This window comes from Stomoxys calcitrans, chromosome 1 (assembly GCF_963082655.1).
Source record: "Stomoxys calcitrans chromosome 1, idStoCalc2.1, whole genome shotgun sequence".
Taxonomy (NCBI): domain Eukaryota; kingdom Metazoa; phylum Arthropoda; class Insecta; order Diptera; family Muscidae; genus Stomoxys; species Stomoxys calcitrans.
The window spans coordinates 173,907,431-173,927,948 of record NC_081552.1 but is presented as its reverse complement, the minus strand read 5'-3'; the positions used below and the strand labels follow the sequence as shown (position 1 = coordinate 173,927,948).

At 39.8% G+C, this 20,518-nt stretch overlaps 1 protein-coding gene across 5 annotated transcripts in view; it reads right to left on the bottom strand.

Annotated features, from left to right (window-relative positions):
* Positions 1-20,518, bottom strand: part of LOC106081526 (uncharacterized) — a 397,017-nt gene that overhangs the window by 190,833 nt on the left and 185,666 nt on the right. For all 5 annotated transcript variants that reach the window (XM_059360552.1, XM_059360555.1, XM_059360553.1 and 2 more), the window contains exon 4: positions 13,869-15,430. In XM_059360552.1, the coding sequence (XP_059216535.1) occupies positions 13,869-15,375 (1,507 nt within the window). In that variant the 5' untranslated portion in view covers positions 15,376-15,430. The remainder of the gene's footprint in view (positions 1-13,868; positions 15,431-20,518) is intronic.

Below are 20,518 nucleotides of genomic sequence, written 5' to 3'. Positions count from 1 at the left end.
TGGATAAGATTTGCGCCTTCTAGAGGCTCGAGAAGTGTAATCGAGAGATCGGTTTATATGACAGCTATATTAGGTTATGAACCGATTCCTGTGGCAGCCGGTTGTACGTACCGGATTGACCCGATGGAGTCCTTCATCGGCAAGGGCTGCCGCCTCAGTATGCACACATTACGACAACAACAACAACGACAACAAGAACCGATTCAAACCAGCAACCGAAGTAACACCAAAACGCCACGTGCAAATTTGCAGCCAAATCGGATTAGAATTGCGCCCTTTACAAGCTCATTAAGTTAAGACCCAAGATCGGTTTATATGGCAGCTATATCAAAACATGGTCTAATCCAAAACATGTGGCCTATTTACAATCCCAACCGTCGTACACTTATAAGAGATATTTGTGCAAAATTGCAAGCGCCTAACTTTGCTAGTTCGAAAGTTATCGTGTTTCCACAAACGGACCGACAGAGACGGCTAGATCGACTTTAATTGTGATGACGATGAAAAATATATATATTTTATGTGATCTTAGACGTATATTACGAGGTGTGACAAACGGAATGACGAAATTAGTATGGAGGGTATAAAAATAGTATGATGAATATATCGGTGGGGTATCCATGGGTATCCATATCCTGGGTATCCATAGTTCTTAGCAGGTTTTCACTTGTTTTTACAAAAATATATGCCACATAGCTCAATTGGCATTTTAGCTATCGCAGCAGTGTCAGCCAGTCTGTCATATGTATTTACATGACAAACATGACCCTCCCCTCCACCCCAAAATCATCCATACACAATGTATTCCAAGGAAAATAATCAATAAAAAAAAATACTTCAATTCAGATTCAGCAAACAAAGAAAAAACGATAAAGCCCAGCAGCCAGCAGCTAGCACAAACCAAACTGGCAGTCATACGCCAAATTGGTTTGAGGCAGATTCAGGTTGACTGGTCCGGGAAAGCCTATGCGATACTGATGGCATGAAGATGTAAGCACTTGCTAGGCAAATTACACTAACTAAGAGTTGACAAACAAATATCTGTGCACATGTATATAAGCATGCGATATATGAGTGTTTATATGTTTGTATGTGTTGTCAGTGTGTTAGGCGGTACTTAAAATAAATGAAACACTAGAATGGGACTTACGTCACTGCTTTTATTTTTGTGAGGAAAACAAATATTCATTTGAAACAATCCAATCCCGTGCTTAGGCCCTCCCCCTCCCCGCAGCTATTTCAAAAATAACGACAAACCATTTTTAATCTTTCCTTCATTCATTTGATAACTTTGCCTATTATAGACAAGCAGGGCGGTGCAAGTCAAGGCTGATGTGACAGACATTATATTCACATTAGTCCTGCAACAGTTTGGAGGGCAAATACACATGACTACGACTCATGCAATACTGTCAGCTGCTATTTCTAGCAATTGTTTTGTTGTATCCTATTTTTCATTCAAACACTTTTGATTGAATTTTTAAATAACGCCAGTCTGTGATAATTGGAAATTTAAATTGTCAGGTTGTTAAGGAAAACAGCGTACATGGAGTAGGAAATTACTTTTGAAAACTAACTTAAGTGTGACCAGGGTTATTTTACAGGAAGGGTGACAAATGCCCATCAACTAAAACTAGTATATAACTGTGTTCTATAGTTGTGTTGGAATCAGCAATCTTTTGGGCAATCGATATTGGAGAGACCTAAATGCACTTTAAATGCTAAAAATGTAACTAATCTCAGCCTAACAGGCAAAAAACTTGAAAAATTACAAAAAAAAAAATCGGAGGAGCCCGGCCAGGATTCGAACCTGGGCACACGGAGCAACAGCGAGAGCCATTGCCATTGTCTTAGCGTCAACGTCATCAATACCACTTCCAACAGATGAACAAAATCATGTGTAATACGGAAGAAGTGTAATTTGTCACAGTTAGAATTCTGCCATTACACAAAAATACATGCATTGGGAAAAAGTACAGCTAATAGACAAGGTTGTCGAGCGTGGTTAATGTGGTAACTGTATCATAGATGCGTTTACGCTATTAATACGATTCAAATACAACATACCAACGCACGATCCTTGAAGCCATTACACCTAATATGGTTGAAAAGTCTTCTAGCCAAAGACGAAATGCGTCCCATAGTGGTTGGTGTGTGTTGCTATCTTTGGCTTCCTTTTCCATTTGCATCTCCGATCATTGAGCTCGTCTCGAAAGAGAAACAAAAAAAAAATTAAAAAAAAAAGAACTAAAAAAGTAACCTCGAAAAATCTTAGCCAGGAATTCGGTGTTACTCACAAAATCCCTAATGATTATCGATGCTACGCCCGACGCTAAGTTGCTCTGATATTGTGTCCCCACCTTAGTGCCATAGTCTGTTAGCCGCGGCAGCCGGGCAATTACATAGGAGATACTCCAACATCATCTCATCTTCCCCACATATTCTACACATGCTATCATTTGGACATGCCCTACACATGCTATGGTCTTTTTGCATAATTAGGCTCTAAGTCAGTCCTACGCGTTCCGTTATGATACCTAAAGCTATACTGATTTCCCCCTTACTTCCTCATTTTCTCACCATCCGCAACTCCCCATAGGATTTTCATCGACCTGCCGACCGTTTCAATGTTCAACAAAGCTACATACGTGTTCGTCGGCCATGCGTTTAGATTGGCCTTCCCTGAAAGGCTTTGGATTAACCAAGTTTGTTGACGGCAGTCGTCTCACGACATCGGGGGATGCGTGGACGAACCTACATAACCCATAAGTTTGAGGCGCTGGGCCAGTAACCCACACCCAGAAAACTAAAAGGACTACTCTGAGCAACAAATGAATAGTAACAAGTAAAAGCGTGCAAAGTTCAGCCGGGCCGAATCTTATATACCCTCCACCATGGCTCGCGTTTGTCGAGTTCTTTTCCCGGTATCTCTTTTTAGGCAAACAAAGGCTAAAAGAAAAGAATTGCTATGCTATTCGAGATTCGGGCCATAATTGAATTGTTGGAGACCATAGTAGAAGTCATTGTGTAAAATTTCAGCCAATTCCCACTTTAGGGGCTCAAGAAGAAAAATAGGGAGATCGGTTTATATGGGAGCTGTATCTGGCTATCGACCGATTCAGACCATATCTGACACATATTTTAAAGATCATGGGAGAAGCCGATGTAAAAAATTTCAGTCAAATCCGATAATAATTGCGCCCCCTAGAGGCTCAAGAAGTATTGATTCCAAGATCGGTTTATATGGCAGCTATATGAGGTTATGAACCTATTTGAACCAAATTAAGCACAGATGGTAATCATAAAAAAACTCTCCATGCAAAATTTCAGACAAATCGGATAATACTTGCGCTCTTCAGAGGCTCAAAAAGTCAAACTGGGAAATCGGTTAAATGGCAGCTATATTAAAATATGAACCGATATGGCCCATTTATAATCCCAACCAACCTACACTAATAAGAAGTATTTGTGCAAAATTTTACGTGGCTAGCTTTACTGCTTCGAAAGTTAGACAGACTTTCAACAGACAGACGGACGGACATGGCTAGACCGATTGAAAATGTCACGACGATCAAGACTATAAATACTTTATGGGGTCTTAGACGATTATTTCGAGGAGCTACAAACAGAATGACAAAATTAGTACACCCCCATCCTATGGTGGAGGGATAAAAACGAACTCTCCAAACTTTGACGACCAACGCAAGCAAAAAAATGGACCATGATCTGCGGATCAGCACCTGGAATATCTGGACTCTTCATAGAGAAAGTGCAGTACACGCACTGGCGGAAAGGCGTCGCAGCAACACCAAACGGTGCCGAGCAAAGCTGCCATGACAAGAGACATGAATTTGGGTGTGGATTTGTGGTTAGTTGGATGAGAGGCTAGCCACAATCCGTACAAAGGCTAAATTCTTCACCATCAACCTTGTTTGTGCTCCTATGGAAGACAAGGATAAGCAGACCAAGGATATTTTCTACGAGCGCCTAGAAAGGGAATATGACCGCTGCCCCGCCCGCGATACTTAAATCGTTATGGGAGATTTTGATGCGAAGACAGGGAAGAAAAATATGTTTGCTCCAACAGTCGGAAAATTTAGACTGATAATGTCCGTAACCACAAATCCCAATGTTTACTCCGGTATGAGAGGCTAGCCACAATTAGCATAAAGGCCAAATTCTTCAACATCAGCCTTATTTGTGCCCCGACGGAAGACAAGGATGAGCAGACCAAGGATATTTTCTAAGAGCGCCTAGAAAGGGAATACAACCGCTGCCCCACCCATGATATTAAAATCGTTCTGGGAGATTTTAATGCGAAGATAGACAAGGAAAATATGTTTGGTCCAACAGTCGGAAAATGTAGATTCCACGAGATAATGTTGCCTATTTGCATGTTGGCCTATTTGCAATACCCAACGACCTACATCAATTAATCGTACCTGTGCAAAATATCAAGCGGCTAGCTCTACGCGTTCGACCGCTATCGTGATTTCGACAGACGGACGGAAGGACAGACATTGCTAGATCGACTCAGAATATCGAGACGATTCCAATACTTCGATGTGTTGCAAACGGAATAACTATATTGGTATACCACCCCTTCTTATGGTGGTGGGTAAAAAATGCATATATTTCATGAATAGTGTTCATGAAGTGTTGCCAATGTTCGGATTTCCGTATTTGATGAACGCAGTCCATAAAACCGTTAATAGTTGTTTGTTGCGAGGGAGAGAGCGAGAGAGAGAATGTGGAAATGCGAATACGAACATGGTATACATGTACTTCCAGAAGAGTAAAATATGAACTGATTCGTACATTTAAGAAACTCAATTTTTTTAAACATAAAAAATTTACCTATATTTTAGAACTTTTTTTCCTTATTAAAGGAAAATTAAACTCTTTTTATACAAAATAACTATATGAATGAATTTATTTAAAAAAAATTATTTATATAATTGTTGTTGTATTCTATGTCAAAGAGAGAAAAAGTGAAAATTGGAAAAAAAATGATTCTGGATTTTAGAAATTCTTACATATTTTCGAAAAAATACTGTATTGCGCATCAATACAGAGACTTGTCCATATATTCTAAATTCGTTACATCAGTAGTATGTAAAAAATAAACTATGAATGGAATTATGAAAAATTTCCTAAAAAAAATGTTTTTCTGTGTGTGCACTTAGTCATCCTTTCGGAAAAAGCCCCATCTTCTCACAATCCGGAACTCCCCATAGGATTTTCATCGTCCTGCCGCTCGTTTCACTGTTCCTCAGTGGAAGTGGATGAGACCATTCGACCTCGGTATGTCAATGGAAGGGAGAAATGTAGGCAGATACTGAGTTTTAAGTGGATGAGACCTCGGGCTTTACTGATGGCTCCAGAATGGAGTCAGGGTCTACAAAAAGCCACTGGGCATCGGTATGTGAATTAGAATGCCGGACGAGCTTACGGACTTTCAGACAGAGATCGATCCTATTACGTTGGCCGCAAAAGAGATCTAGAGAATGGACTTGCGATCATCGAAGCTGAGAATATATGTGGACTAGGTTGAGCGATTTAAACAGTTTAAGAAACCCTACGCGTTACATCGCGAACCTCCTAGAACCTAGTGGACTTTTTTGCTCAGTACAATCCCAGGAATCTGAAACACGAAGAACCCATTAAGATGTTCTCTTCCAAGCTATTGCCCCATCGCCCTACCCTAAGAAGGAGCTCCTCCACGAAACGCAGACATGTCGCCAGTATTGCACACATGTTTTTGTCGAACTACTGAACATAGTGGAGGTGATGGATAGTGCGGAGGCGATGGCGAGGTGGAAGTTTGTGGATGGTTGGCAGATTACCAGAACGTTCAGGCCTACTGTCAACCGAAAGAGGACGAGGGAGTTGCTGGTCCTTAAACGGGGTCACTGAGTACGATTACAGGAGTCAAAACCGGGCACTGCAACTATACAGAGGCTTTTCCATCCTTGATAGATGGTTTTACTTCGAACTTGGCGATCTAGCAGAGTGTGTCTCTGGGGAGTCTCTTCTTTCGACGAAGCACGCCATAAAAATCTAAACACGTGCTTAGGCATGCATAGACGCTGAGTATCAATGACTGGCACTCGAGGAATGAATACCTGAGTGAGTGTGAGCCAGTGCTTAAGCACTTTGCCAGATTTTTTTCAGAGAGAACCTCAAAATTCCAAAAGGTTTCCCCAAAAATCCCAAAATTTAAAAGTTTTTCCCCTAATAAAATCCCTTAAAAAAAAAAATACTAATAAACGTTTTTTTTTTATAAAAAAAAGTTTGTGCCCTCATCCAACGGATTTGCGCATATTAATTTAATCATTGAAAGTAAACAAGTAAAAGTGTGCTAGGTTCGACCGGGCCGAATCTTATATGCCCCCTACCATACAACGCATATATCAGGTTCTTTGCACGGTAGCTCTTTATGGGCAAACAAAGGATATAGATAAGAATTACTATACTATTGAAGCTATTGTATATCAGGTTATAAACCGATACCTACTTGGCATAGATATTGGAAACCATAGTAGATGTCGTTGTGCAAAATTTCAATCAAATTTGAAAAAAAATCCGTCTTTAGAGACTCAAAAAGTAAAATCGGGAGATCGGTTTTTATGGAAGCATTATCAGATTACGAGCCGATTCAGACCATATTTGGCATTATGTTAGAGGTCATATAAACAGACATTGTGCAAAATATCAGCCTAATCGGATAAGAATAACGCCCTCTAGAGGCTCAAGAAGTAAAATCGAGAGATCGGTTTATATAGGAGCTATATCAGGGTTGAAACCGATTCGGACATACATAACACAGTTATAGAAAATCAAAACAAAACACTTCAGGCAAAATATCAGTAAAATCGGAAAACAATTGCACCCTGTAGGGGCTCAAGATGTCAAGATCCAAGATATATATGATTTGTTGGATCTCAGATCAATATTTCGATGTGTTACAAACGGAATAACGAAATTAGTATATCCTACGGTGAAGGATATAATAAAAAACAAGTAAAAGCGTGATAAGATCGGCCGAGCCGAATCTTATATACCCTCCACCATGGATTCCGCTAAAAATGTCCCTTATTGATTTTAACTGATTTAGTATTTGATGTTGGAAGTCATAACTCAAGTTTTTGTTCCAAATTTCCGCATAATCCGATGAAAATTAAGGCTTTTAAGAGCCTATATCTGTTTATAGACCGATGAGGATCATACTTGGTATGGATGTTGGAAGTCCTAACTCAAGTCTTTGTTCCGAATTTCAGACAAATCGGATAAAAATTGAGGCTCCTAGGGCTCAAAAAGTCAAATCAGGGGATCGATTTATATGGGGGCTATACCAAAATTTGAACCGATATGGCCCATTTGCAACCCCAGATAAATTACATCAATAGAAGTATTTGTGCAAAATTTCAAGCGGGTAGCTTTGCACGTTAGACCGCTGGCGTGATTTCGAAAGACGGACGGACGGACATGGCTAGATAGACTCAGAATCAGGACGATACAGGATATATTTACTTTATGAGGTCGCAGATCAATATTTCGAGGTGTAACAAACGCAATGACTAGATTCGTATACCACCATCCGATAGTGGTGGGTATAAAAAAGCACTACCTGAAAATTTTCAGCTAAATTCGGTAACAATTGCAATTTTCAGAGGCTCAAGATGTCAAATCGGAAGAGGGGTTTATATATGAGTTGTATCAGATTATAAGCCGATTTGGACTATATTTGATGCATTTGTTGCAAGTTGTCAAAAAACACTTTTTGCAAACATTCAGTCCAATTGTATAACAATTGCATCTTCTTGGGGCTCTGAAGTTAAGTCGAAGGTTCCCTTTATATGGGAGTTTTATTTTCAAAATTTTCCAAATTTTCAAGGAGATATTATCTTCATTTGTTCGACTTCTATCGTGATTTCAACAAACGTACGGAGGGATGGACATGGCTAGATCTGTTTTGAATATCAAGACGATCAGGAACATATATACAAACGGAACGGTATAAAAAGAGTTATTTTACTTTTTGTATGCAGCGCCCTTAACCGGACACATTCACAGCTTTGGTACGATGGACTAATGCCTATCATAACCAGGTAAAAATGTTCATCTCGGGAGATGCGTTTCTGCAGTAAACTCCAGGGTATGTGGATATATTCTTTCAAAAATATTACACCTAAATCAAGGGTAATGGCCAGCACTTAATACATATAAGGGAAAATTTTGTCTGATTTGGCTGAAAATTTGCAGAAAGTGTTCTTTGACGACGATCAACAACTGTGGCAAGTGCGGTCCAAATCGGTTATAATTTGATATAGCTCCCATATAAACCGATCTCCCAATTTGACTTCTGGAGCCCCTGGAAGTCGCAATTTTTGTCCGATTTGGCTGAAATTTTGCAGGTCTTGTTCCGTTATGACTTTCGACAACTGTGCTAAGTACGGTCCAAATCGGTCTAAAACTTGATATAGCTCCAAAATAAACCGATCTCACGATTTGGCTTCTTGAGCCCCTACAAGCCGCAATTTGGCTGAAATTTTGCGTGTAGTGTTCTGTTATGACATTCAACAACTTTATTAAGTAAAGTCCAAATCGGTTTATAACCTATAGCTCCGATATAAAAAAATCTGCCGATTTAACTTCTTGAGCCTTTACAAACCGCAATTTTTGTCCGATTTGGTTGAAATTTTGCTTGTAGTGTTCTGTTACGACTTCCAACAACTGTGTTAAGTTCAAATCTGTCTATAACCTCATATAAACCGGTCTCTCGATTATCCTTGTTCGATTCCTGCTGGTTTTACAGAAGTTTGGTATTTAGAATGAAATTATGAAATAAATTTAGTTTGTATAAAATTTTAGCAGAATCCATGGTGGTGCGTTCCCAAGATAAGGCCCGGCCGAACTTAGCACGCGTTTTCTTGTTATTTTTTTCCCCGTCAAAATCGCCGTATCTCAAATAAGAAAAATGTTTCCTTAATCACCATAAAAAAACGTTCTCTTGTTTGGGGGAAATTTCCTCTAATAATACTGCTTGCCAATTTTAATATGTTTCCAAGATTTAAATTCAACAAATATTTCAAATCTTTAACACTTCTTGGGCTTTAACAAATTTTTGGGTTTTTCGTAAACCAATCAGAGTTTATTGAATTTTTTCCATGTCATTCGCCATTGACAAAAAAAATGGTAATCCACCTATCGTAGTGTCAAAAGCTCGCTTAATACCATAAACCAGAAATCCATTTGGCCTGTTATTTAGTGGGTGTCGCTTTTTTCCACGATTTTGCAACAACAAAGCTTTGTGGCAGGGAAGAGGTCGATGTTCTGCCTTGTGAGTATGACTGGGAGGCTTGAATTCAATATAGGTCAAACATTAACAGCATCACAGCAAATTGAATTCGATTTGTAAAAGGCGACCCAGTGATAGGCCAACATCATCTCTCGCATCGGCACACAATGACAATGCTGAATGGAATACAATGCAATGTGCCTTCAACTACAGCTAGGAAGAGATGTTGAAATGACTTGGCCTGAAAACGGCACAACAAACAAGATGAGAAACTTGAGTCTAAGTTCATCAAGAATACACCCTAGCAAAAAATCTATGACTTTGAATTAGAGAATTGTTGAAGGTATATTGGAGAATATATCATTGGGTTATGATGGGGTGGTAATTACAGGCGGTTTCAATTCAAATATTTTAGTTGATCCCACGTTGATAGACTATATGATGAGCCTAGGTTTATACACCGCCAACGATACGAACCCAACGCATTTCTCTTCGAGTGTCAACACTCTATTGGATTTATTTTTCATCACCCCTTCAACCCCTCGAATACTCTATTATACGACCAAATCTCGGCACGATTTTTCTCACAACATGACTTAATATTCCAGTCATATGACTTTACTTTGAGTACGGCTAATCTGACCTTTGCTTCTCGTGACTACAGGAATTTGGACTATAGTATTTTGGACGAGAAAAACCATAGAGTTGATTGGGACGGAGTGTATTGGTCGAATTTCTGTAGATCAGCAGCTTGAATTTCTTCAGGAGAATATGCTAATATTACACAATGCAACAGTTCCTAAAAGGAGCAAGCATCAGACTTCATCTAATAAGCCATGGTTTAATTTCACCATTAAAACATCCATTGCTTACAGAGACAGGGCATATTCGAGGTGGAAGAGATACAAAACCCCAGAACTATACGAAGAATTTCACTCTGCACGCAGCAGAGTGAATAGTTGCATCAATACCGCTAAGTTTGAATATTATTATACGCGTTTTAGTTCTGCACTAGACTCGAAGAGGAGATGGAAGGTGATTCACGATATAGGTTTTGGAAGGTCAAAGACATCTGGGAATTATTATGGTGACATTAACGAACTTAACAAGGCCTTCGTTAATATACCAATTTCAAGTTCAAGTTGATCCCTCTTTCTATGGGAATTTTCGAGTTCAGATGCGTTACTCACGAATCGAATGCCATCGGATCTGATGGTATTGACACAAGGTTCATGCGCATACTTCTCCCTCACCTACTGCCTCTTCTTACCTATATTTTTTCAATCCCATGGTAGCCGGCTGTACGTACCGTATTGGCCCGATGGAGTCTTTCATCGGCAATGGCTGCCGCCTCAGTGTACAACACATTGCTACAACAGCAACAACCTATATTTTTAACACTTTCTTGACTTCTTGTATATATCCCATCACGTAAACATGCTAGAATTATTCCCGTTCCTAAATCTAATACGGAATTCCGGCCGATAGCGATATTATCATACCTTCCTAAGGTTTTCGAAAAGATAATACACAGTCAGATTTCGAATTATCTCGATCGTAAATGTGGTTGTTGGGCAGACTTATGCTAAATTACGTGTGGCTTACCCACTCGTTTACTCCACCTAGTATCAGGGTCCTTTTGGCAAAGACTTTTTTGGTTCCTGGACCGATATATGGTTGTGAGCTGTTTGCCAATTGTGATTCGTTGAGCCGCCGGAAATTTAATGGTATTATCCGTTATGTACACGGTATGAGAAGAACGCAACGTGTTTCGCAATTTTCAAATTCCCCTTATGGAATGAGTTTCAACTCGCCATTGAATATGAGATGCCTAGTATTTTTGCACAAAATTATTTATAAACCATGAACTCAAATATCTTTTTGATCGACCCAAATTTACTAGATCTAGAAGGGGTAGAAGAATTAAAAGGGGACCGAAAAGCCTTGTGTCTAAATGGCAGTTCTTCATTGGTACAATACGTCTTTGGAAAACTCCTCCTTATAAATTACAAGGTATCAGCAACGAAGTTACATTCAAAAATAAACTTATAAACTTCTTTCAGAACATGGACACTGTCTCTCAAATTTAATCAAATAACCTTCCTATATAATTATTATTCTTTTTTTTGCAATTGCATCAAGCTTTACATTTTTTCTTAATTTTAATTTATTTCATTTTGTTACATTTCTTATTGAAGATCTGTCAATGAAATTTAATGAATTCACTTCTGGTATTTCTTGAATCATTGTTTTCTCTAATATTTGAGTATTTTCTAATTTTTAATTTAATTTGTTTGTGTGATATGTTTTCAATAATTGTAATCCTACTCTGTAATTTATAAGATCTTAGCCGAACCGGGCTCGCTCCGCTGCGCCTTCTTTAACTCTCCATGGTACAATGCCATGCATGCAAGGTCCCTTATCTTCCTTAGGGTAATGTTCTCAAACATTTGAGTCCCATGTTGTCATAATGGGTCAAATAAACCATTTGACGTATCTTAAGGCGGAAAAGCGCCACCTAGATTGGACGCAAATTTTAATGTCATATTCATAATCTACTCCCTAATACCTTTCATTTAAGTCCCATATATCCATGGTCAGCTAAAATGCCCATTTGGGGGTGGGCGACCTACCATTACTTGGACCTAATTTTGTATGCCATATTTGTAATCTACTGCATATACTTTTCATTTGAGTCCCATATTAGCATGAACTTCGAATATATCTGTTTAGAGAAGTTTTGGGGTTTGGGGGGAGGCCCACTGTGTACTTGGACCCAAATTTGAATACTCTCCAATACCTTTCATATGATACCTATATTGTCCAGATCGGTTCACTTTTGATTTCGGGTTGTGTTTTTGGCATAAGGGGGAGGGCCCGTCCCCCTTCCGATACCAAAAAATTATATGGCCTTTGTTTCCTTCCAGACCAACCTGCACAATATGCGAAAATTTCGAGAAAATCAATTCTGCCGTTTTTCAGTCTATACGGAACAAACAAACCGAGTCCCATATATCCGTGATTGGCTAATGTGCCCATTTTGGGCGTTTTTGTGGGGTTGGGGTGACCCCCTATACTTCGCCATGAATTTGTATGCCAGATACGTTATCTACTCCCGCATACTTTTCATTCGATACCCATATTGTCCTTATCGGTCCACTTTTGATTTTGGGTGGTGTATTTGGGTTAACGGGTTAACGTTATCAATAAATTATAAAGCCTATTCCGACTTCCTGACCATATTCGTAGTCTACTCCCGAATACCTTTCATTTGAATCCTATATTGTCATGATCGTCAAATAAACCAATTTTAAGGGGTTTTGGGGCTGGTGCGGCCACCCAGGTACTTGGACCCAACTTAAATACATTTCATTTGAATCCTATATTGTCCCGATCGTTCCACTTTTATTTTTGGGTAGTACTTTTCGGGTAAGGGGGAGGGTCCGCCCCCCTCCCGATATCAAAAAATTATATAGCCTATGTTTCCTTCCAGACTAGCCTACACAATCTGTGAAAATTTCAAGGTAATCGGTTCAGCCGTTTTCAAGTCTATATGGAACAAACAAACAAACCGACATCAAACACAAATTGAATTTTATATATAAGATATTTATCTCGTTGTGTAGGACAAAACATAAAGGGTGATTTTTTTGAGGTTAGGATTTTCATGCATTAGTATTTGACAGATCACGTGGGATTTCAGACATGGTGTCAAAGAGAAAGATGCTCAGTATGCTTTGACATTTCATCATGAATAGACTTACTAACGAGCAACGCTTGCAAATCATTGAATTTTATTACCAAAATCAGTGTTCGGTTCGAAATGTGTTCATTCACCGTTCAGCGATGAGGCTCATTTCTGGTTGAATGGCTACGTAAATAAGCAAAATTGCCGCATTTGGAGTGAAGAGCAACCAGAAGCCGTTCAAGAACTGCCCATGCATCCCGAAAAATGCACTGTTTGGTGTGGTTTGTACGCTGGTGGTATTTTTTCAAAGATGCTGTTGGACGCAACGTTACGGTGAATGAACACATTTCGAACCGAACACTGATTTTGGTAATAAAATTCAATGATTTGCAAGCGTTGCTCGTTAGTAAGTCTATTCATGATGAAATGTCAAAGCATACTGAGCATCTTTCTCTTTGACACCATGTCTGAAATCCCACGTGATCTGTCAAATACTAATGCATGAAAATCCTAACCTCAAAAAAATCACCCTTTATAATAAATAAACAAATATACATCACTATTCCTTGGAACAGCTTTCTGTAGAACAGTTTTCTTTAAAAACAAAACAAAACAAAATTTCTAGAACATTTTTCTTCGAGCGAAAACGTTTTTTAATTCTCCTAACAATTTTAATGCACAGATAATAGCACAAGGAAAACTGCCCCATACCCAAGACTTTATGGAGCAAAAGAAGATTGGGATGAAAGGAAATAGAAGATGACAACGATAAATATTTATATTGATTCGTTACTACGACGATTTTTCTTCTTTTTTCCCTAAACGATGTTAAAATCACCCTCCATCCCCTTCAAAATTGTTTCTAGCATACGCACTTACCTTCATTTTCGCTCTTACGCCTGCGCGGCATACTGTGATAATACTGCATCTCTGATTTCTCAGTTGATTCGTTTTCTTGCTTCTCATCCTCGGTGTGTACTGGCGAAGAGGGTCCCGATGAGGCACTTGCTGCCGGTGAAGCTGCGGAATTGCTGCTGCCGCTCAAAAGGCCATTGACACTGGCTATGGATACACTATTGCCGGCACTATCAATGGAGGCCCTTTTGCCAGCATAGGCATAGCTGCCGACAGTTGCCTGCAAAGTGGGCGATGAAGGTGTTATGCGTTCTTCTGTCTCCACCAAATCAATGGATTTTTTACGTGGCTTCTCTGGTGGCATGGGAGCTATTCCATTTTGTTCATCTATCGAACGCTGTTGGGCAGCTGCCACAGCTGCCGATTTGGCAGGCGGTGGCGGCGGTTCGGAGTTTTTGGTGGGCGAACGCACTCGTTCCGGATTGAATTTGACAGGGCTGACATTTTTCGGCTTCACTGCCGGTATGGGTGGCAATGGTGGCGACTTGACCGGACTGCCAATTTTATTGGAACTCCTTGGTTTTATCTCTGGTGGTTGCACCGAATGTCTTATCGGAGGGCTGGGAGGTTTCTCCTGATTTGTCAGATTGGACAAAACCGGTGAACGTGTCTCAGCGATTTGGTTATTGCTAATTTTGTGATTATTCAGAGGTGGCGATGTGGTTATGCTTGACGAATCTTTCATCTGAATTACCGAGCTGGGTATTAAAACGGTTCCCGGACCGGTGCGTATGATATCGCAACGGTTGAGATCACCATGAGATCGTGTTGTCTTGGTTTTGGTGAAATGTGATGTCCATTTCTTTTGTTTCTCAATCAATTCACGTGAATTGAATTTCCTTTCGGGTTTCTCGGGCTTGTCGCCGGATACTCCCGAGCCCGCCAATATGGCACTTACACTGCCCACCGCCGAGGAGGAAGAGTTGACACTATCCTCCGACTTTAAACGGGAAATATTGTGTTGGAATTTTGGACTTGGCTCCATTATGAATTTAGAATTTGTCAAAGAGGGCGCCAGTCCTCCATTCATTTGGTTACAATTATTATTGGCCATTGAGGCAGCGACTTGACAGCCGGACGGAAATGGTGAACGCCGTTTGGGTGGTGACACGGAACGATCTGAGGAACGCGAAGACGAACGATCCGTATTATTGATATCGCCGCAGAGATTATCCTCACGCGAACCGGATCGTTTAACACTGAGATTTGAATTACTTTCAACTCCTAGCTTCTCGAAGAGGGCTCGGGCATTATTGAATCGAGCCGAATGGGATTCTGTGCGCACCACCGTTGCGGGAGTACCCGATGTGTTTGCAGCAGCAGCGGCGGCTGCTGCAGCTGCAGCTGCTGCGGCCGCGGCGGCAGCACTTAGCTGTTCTACTGGCTGAATTTCAATGGGTTTACGTTGGAAGAGATTCGCTATCTGCGAAACCTTACCAACGGGTTGCATGGGCTTCTCCATATTGGCCATGACTGTGTGGTTGCTGATGACCGTTTAGAAAAGTTGCAAGTTGTTCAAGAGAAGTCTGGAAAGAAACATAAACAGAGGTTAAGGAAATTAGAAGAAGAAAAACATAGTTTGTATGTCATTTATAATCAAAACATCTCAGGAGAAGGAATTTGGAAATTTTTTTAAAAATTTTGCCCTAAGTCAAATTTAAATGAAATTTTGGCCTACACTCAAACAAATTTATTGTTCAAAACAGCAAAAATGTTTGCTAAAACAGCAGTTTTATTGTAGATTGAAAATCTTTATGCCACGATCAAAAGAGGAGGGCAAGGGGTCGAGACGAAACCCGACAAGTACTGTGTGCGTGGATCATTAGTTTGGATTGGATACAAGGTGTGCGCCGGCGGGGAAGGACGGGACCCAAAAGGTACTTCGACAGCAGCAGCTAGTAAAACATCTAAGGAGAAATAGTCCACACCGCAAGTGTCCGGTGGCGGAAATTCTAAATCCTGACTATGGTCCGGTTTCTGCACATAAATCTCTACCGTTATAAGGCAGCTTCGGCGGCAGTAAAGGTTTTTCTGATGGCACGAAAATTTGTCATGGTGTGCTGGAACCACGAACCATGGGTGTGCGGAAAAATGGTTCGTGGACAAAGAATTCCTGGATTTGAACTACTCATGGGTACGGGAAATGGGAGACACAGAGCCTGTATTCTTGCAAAGAATGGTCTTAAAGTTTTTCTTCTTCCGTCGCTAAACACTGAAGACTAAGTACTAGCCAGCCTTGAAATTAATAGGACCCATTACTGGCTGGCTTCTTTATATATGGCACAGGATTCGGAGATGGCGCTTCCAAACCGTAAGTTGCTTGTTGAAGCCGCTTCTGCAGGGAAAAAGAGCCTAATGCACATCATCAGATGAGGGGAAGTTCGGATGTCAACGACAGGGGTGCGCTGCTTATCGAATATAAAAGGTGATTTTTCAGCTATTATCGTTTTGGCAACACTGGTTAAAAAAGCTCACGCACGTTTCGTGTTCTGTTTCACTGTAAAAGATCTTCAGTTTGGTCTATCATTTAACCATGAATCATCTTATAAACGAACAACGCCTGCAAATTATTGAATTTTACTATCAAAATGCGTGCTTTGCTAAGAAAGTTCATCGGGCGCTTCTTTCATTTTATGGACGAAGCTCGTTTTTGGCTCCATGGGTATGTAAATAAACAGAATTGTCGATTTCGAAGTGAAGATCAGCTAGAAGTATTGCAAGAGCTATAAATGCATCCAGAAAAAATCACAGTCTGATGCGGTCTATGGGCTGGTCGCATCAATGGACCGTACTTCTTCAGAGATGATGCGAATCGAAACGTAACTGTGAATCATGAGCGCTACCGTGGGATGATATCCAACACTTTTTTGCACAAAATGCAAGAGCTTGACTTGCTAGACATGTGGTTTGCAAGACGGTGCCACATGCCACCCAGCACGCGTAACAATAGAGGCGAGTTCGGTATACATTTTATTTCACGTTCAGGACCCGTCAATTGGCCGCCTACATCGTGCGATTTAGACTATTTTTTGTGGGGCTATGTTAATGCTCACGTCTATACAGCCAGCTTAAATTGAGGCATTGGAAGACAGAATTGAAGCATTCGTTCGTGGGATACCGGCAGAAATGTTGGAAAGAGTAAGACAAAATTGGAGTAAGCGGATGGACCATTTGAGGCGCTGTCACAGTCAACATTTGCATGAAATAATCTTCAAACATTAAATTATATAGACCGTACTATCGATTCAAATAAAGTTTTGATGCATTTTTCTGAATTTTATGGTCCTTTTTTTCTAAAAAACTTTCCTAAAGCTCTTAAAAAATTACTCTGTATTAATGGCATCGAACGCTGGACAACGGCAACAAGTGTCCACATCCGATTATTCAGTTAAATGTTACACAGGTTGGAAGTCAAAAATGTGAAAAAAGTGTATTTTTGCATTTTTTGGTCAAAAGTATTGTATTTATTAAAAAACTTGATAAGATTTTAATATTTTTTCTTCTTTTTTTTTTTGTAAAGGGAACATATTGTAGATGCATTTTAAACGAAATTTGAATAATATGTGTAAACTTAAACGGGAGCTATATGTATTTTAAAACAGGCAATTTTTATGAAAACATTGGAAAAACCCCCGAGTTCAAAAATTCCAAAGCCCAGGGTACCCCGATTAGGCACTTTTTTTTACTCCATATGTCCTCTAAGCCTATGCAAAAAAGTCTTTGTAGTCTCCGAAGCAAAAATGTCGGATTTGAAACCATCTTCGCCCGAAAGAAGTAGCGACATGTAGGCTAAGTCTTCTGAAAGGGGCCCGAAGTGCAACGAATAATGGTCACAAAGTGGTTGTGAACACTACAAAATTATGTGGCCTAATCATCACTTCAGTCATTGTGTACGTCATAACAGGTCCCTGTCTTATCGGAAAACATGCTGATAGGCTGAAGATTGCCAGCAACGACGTTTACAAAAGCCGTGAGGACATCGATGAATAAGAGACTATGGAACATCTGCTGGGTGTGTGCTGCACTGGCAGTCAGAGTTTCTCTTCTTCCTCCTCTTGTTCCTGTGGTATCACAATGAACGAAAGCGTCTAAGTGAGTCTGATGACTGCCACTACAAACCTAACCTAATCTCGTTTTAGGCAAACAATGGATAATGGATAAGAATTGCAAAGCTGTTAGAGCTATATCAGGTTATGAACAGATTCGGGCCATGCTTGGATGTAGGAGAACATAGTAGAAGTCATTGTGCATAATTTCAGCGAAATTGGATAGGAATTGCTCAATATAGGGGCTCAAGTAATAAAATCGTGAGATCGGTTTATATGGGAGCTATATCAGGTTATGGACCGATTCGGATCATATTTGACACCCATGTTGGTGGTCATAGGTGAAGTCACTATGAAAAATTTCAGCTAAAACAGATAAGAATTGCGCCCTCTAGAAGTAAAGACCCGAGATCGGTTTATATGTCAGCTATATCTGGTCTTAGACCGACTTAAATCATACTAAGCACGTATGTTGGAGGGCATAGGAGAAGTCACTGTGCAAAACTTCAGCCAAATCGGAATTGCACCATCTACAGGCTCAAAAAGTACAATCGGTGGTTCGGTTTAAATGGGAGCTTTATCAAAACTTGGACCGATATGGCCCACATTCATCCCAAACTGACCTACACAAATAGGAAGTATTTGTGCAAAATTTCAAGCGCCTAGCACTAGTCTTTCGAAAGCTTGCGTGCTTTCTACAAACAGACAGACAGATCGCTAAATCGATTCAAATTATCCAGGCGATCAAGAATAATACTTGGTTGGGTCTCAGATCAATATTTCGATGTGTTACAAACGATATGACGAAATCATTAAACCTCTATCCTATGGTGGAGGTTGTAAAAAGTTTACTGAGTCTAATAGTTTCCGACTGCTTTTACACATGACTTCTTAACAATTTTTTATATGGAATTCCACCGATGGCCATGTGAAATTGTGAAACACAATGACAAACCCTTAAGTGAAAACATAGTTTGTGATTTTTGTGTTTTGATGACATGTCATTAAATATGGTTTATAGCTGCTTGAAACCTTTACTAAAACATTTGCAGATAAGATTTGATCAGCTTATATACACCAAGTTAATCTGCAAAAACAAAGTGGAAACTTTTGTGTTAACGCGTTATATCCCAAAATCAAAAATTAAATGAATTAACTTTTTATACCCACCACCGTAGGATAGGGGGTATGTTCATTTAGTCATTCCGTTTGCAACACATCGAAATATCAATTTCCGACACTGCAAAGTATATATATTGGGGATTGTAGAAAAATTCTAAGACGATTAAACGATGTCCGTGTGTCTGTCCGTCCGTCCGTCCGTCTGTTGTAATCACTCTACAGCCTTCAAAATTTGAGATATTGAGCTGAAATTTGGTACAGATACGTCTTTTTGATGCACGCTGGTCAAGATCTTGAACGGGCCAAATCGGAGCATATTTGGATATAGCTGCTATATAGACAGATTTTCCGATAAAGCGTCTAATGCCCATAAAAACTTTAGCTTTTATCTACCATATAGACCGATCTCCCGATAAAGGGTCTAATGCCCATAAAAACTTTAGTTTTTATCCGATTTTGCTGAAATATGCAACAGTGGTTTATTTTAAGCCTCCCGACATCTGAACTAAATATGGATTAGATCGGCCCATATTTAGATATAGCTGCCATATAGACCGATCTCCCGACAAAGGGTCTGAAGCATATAAAAGCTTTATTTATTACCCGATTTCGCTGAAATTTAAAACAGTGGGTGTTTTTAAGCCTCCCGACATCTGACCCAAATATGGTACAGATCGGTCTTTATTTAGATATAGCTGCCATATAGACCGATCTCCAGATAAAGGGTCTGAAGCCCATAAAAGCTTTTATTTTTAACCAATTTCGCTGAAATTTGGAATTGTGCGCAGTTTTAAGCCTATTAACATCGGACCCAAATATGGTACAAATCGGACTATATTTAGATATAGCTGCTGCCATATAGACCGATCGCCAGATAAAGGGTCTGAAGCCCATAAAAGCTTTATTTTTTAATCGATTTCGCTGAAATTTAAAACAGTGGGTAGTTTTACGCCACCCAACATAGGACCCAAATATGGTTCAGATCGGACTATATGCAGATATAGCTGCGATATTGAAGCCCACAAGCTCTATTTATTACCCGATTTCGTTGAAATTTGAAACAGTGGGTAGTTTTAGGTCTCCCGACGTCCGTCCCAAATATGGTTTGTATCGAACAATATTTACATATGGCTTCCATACAGAGCGATCTGCCGATAAAGGGTCTGAAGCTTTATTTTTTATCCGATTTCACTGAAATTTTAAATAGAAAATTCAACAGAGACTTATATTTATTAGACCACTCAAAGTCCGTGCCGAATTTGGGTGCATAAGTTATCAAATTTTCATCAGATTGTGGCGAAAGGAGGTTTACATATACACCCGAGGTGGTGGGTATCCATCCGGGTGGGCCCGGCCGAACTTAAAGCCTTTTTATTTGTTTTTTTTTTTCAATTGTTTTAAGGAAACATGTAAGTTAGAATAACTGATTGCTGATTTTTGTAACAT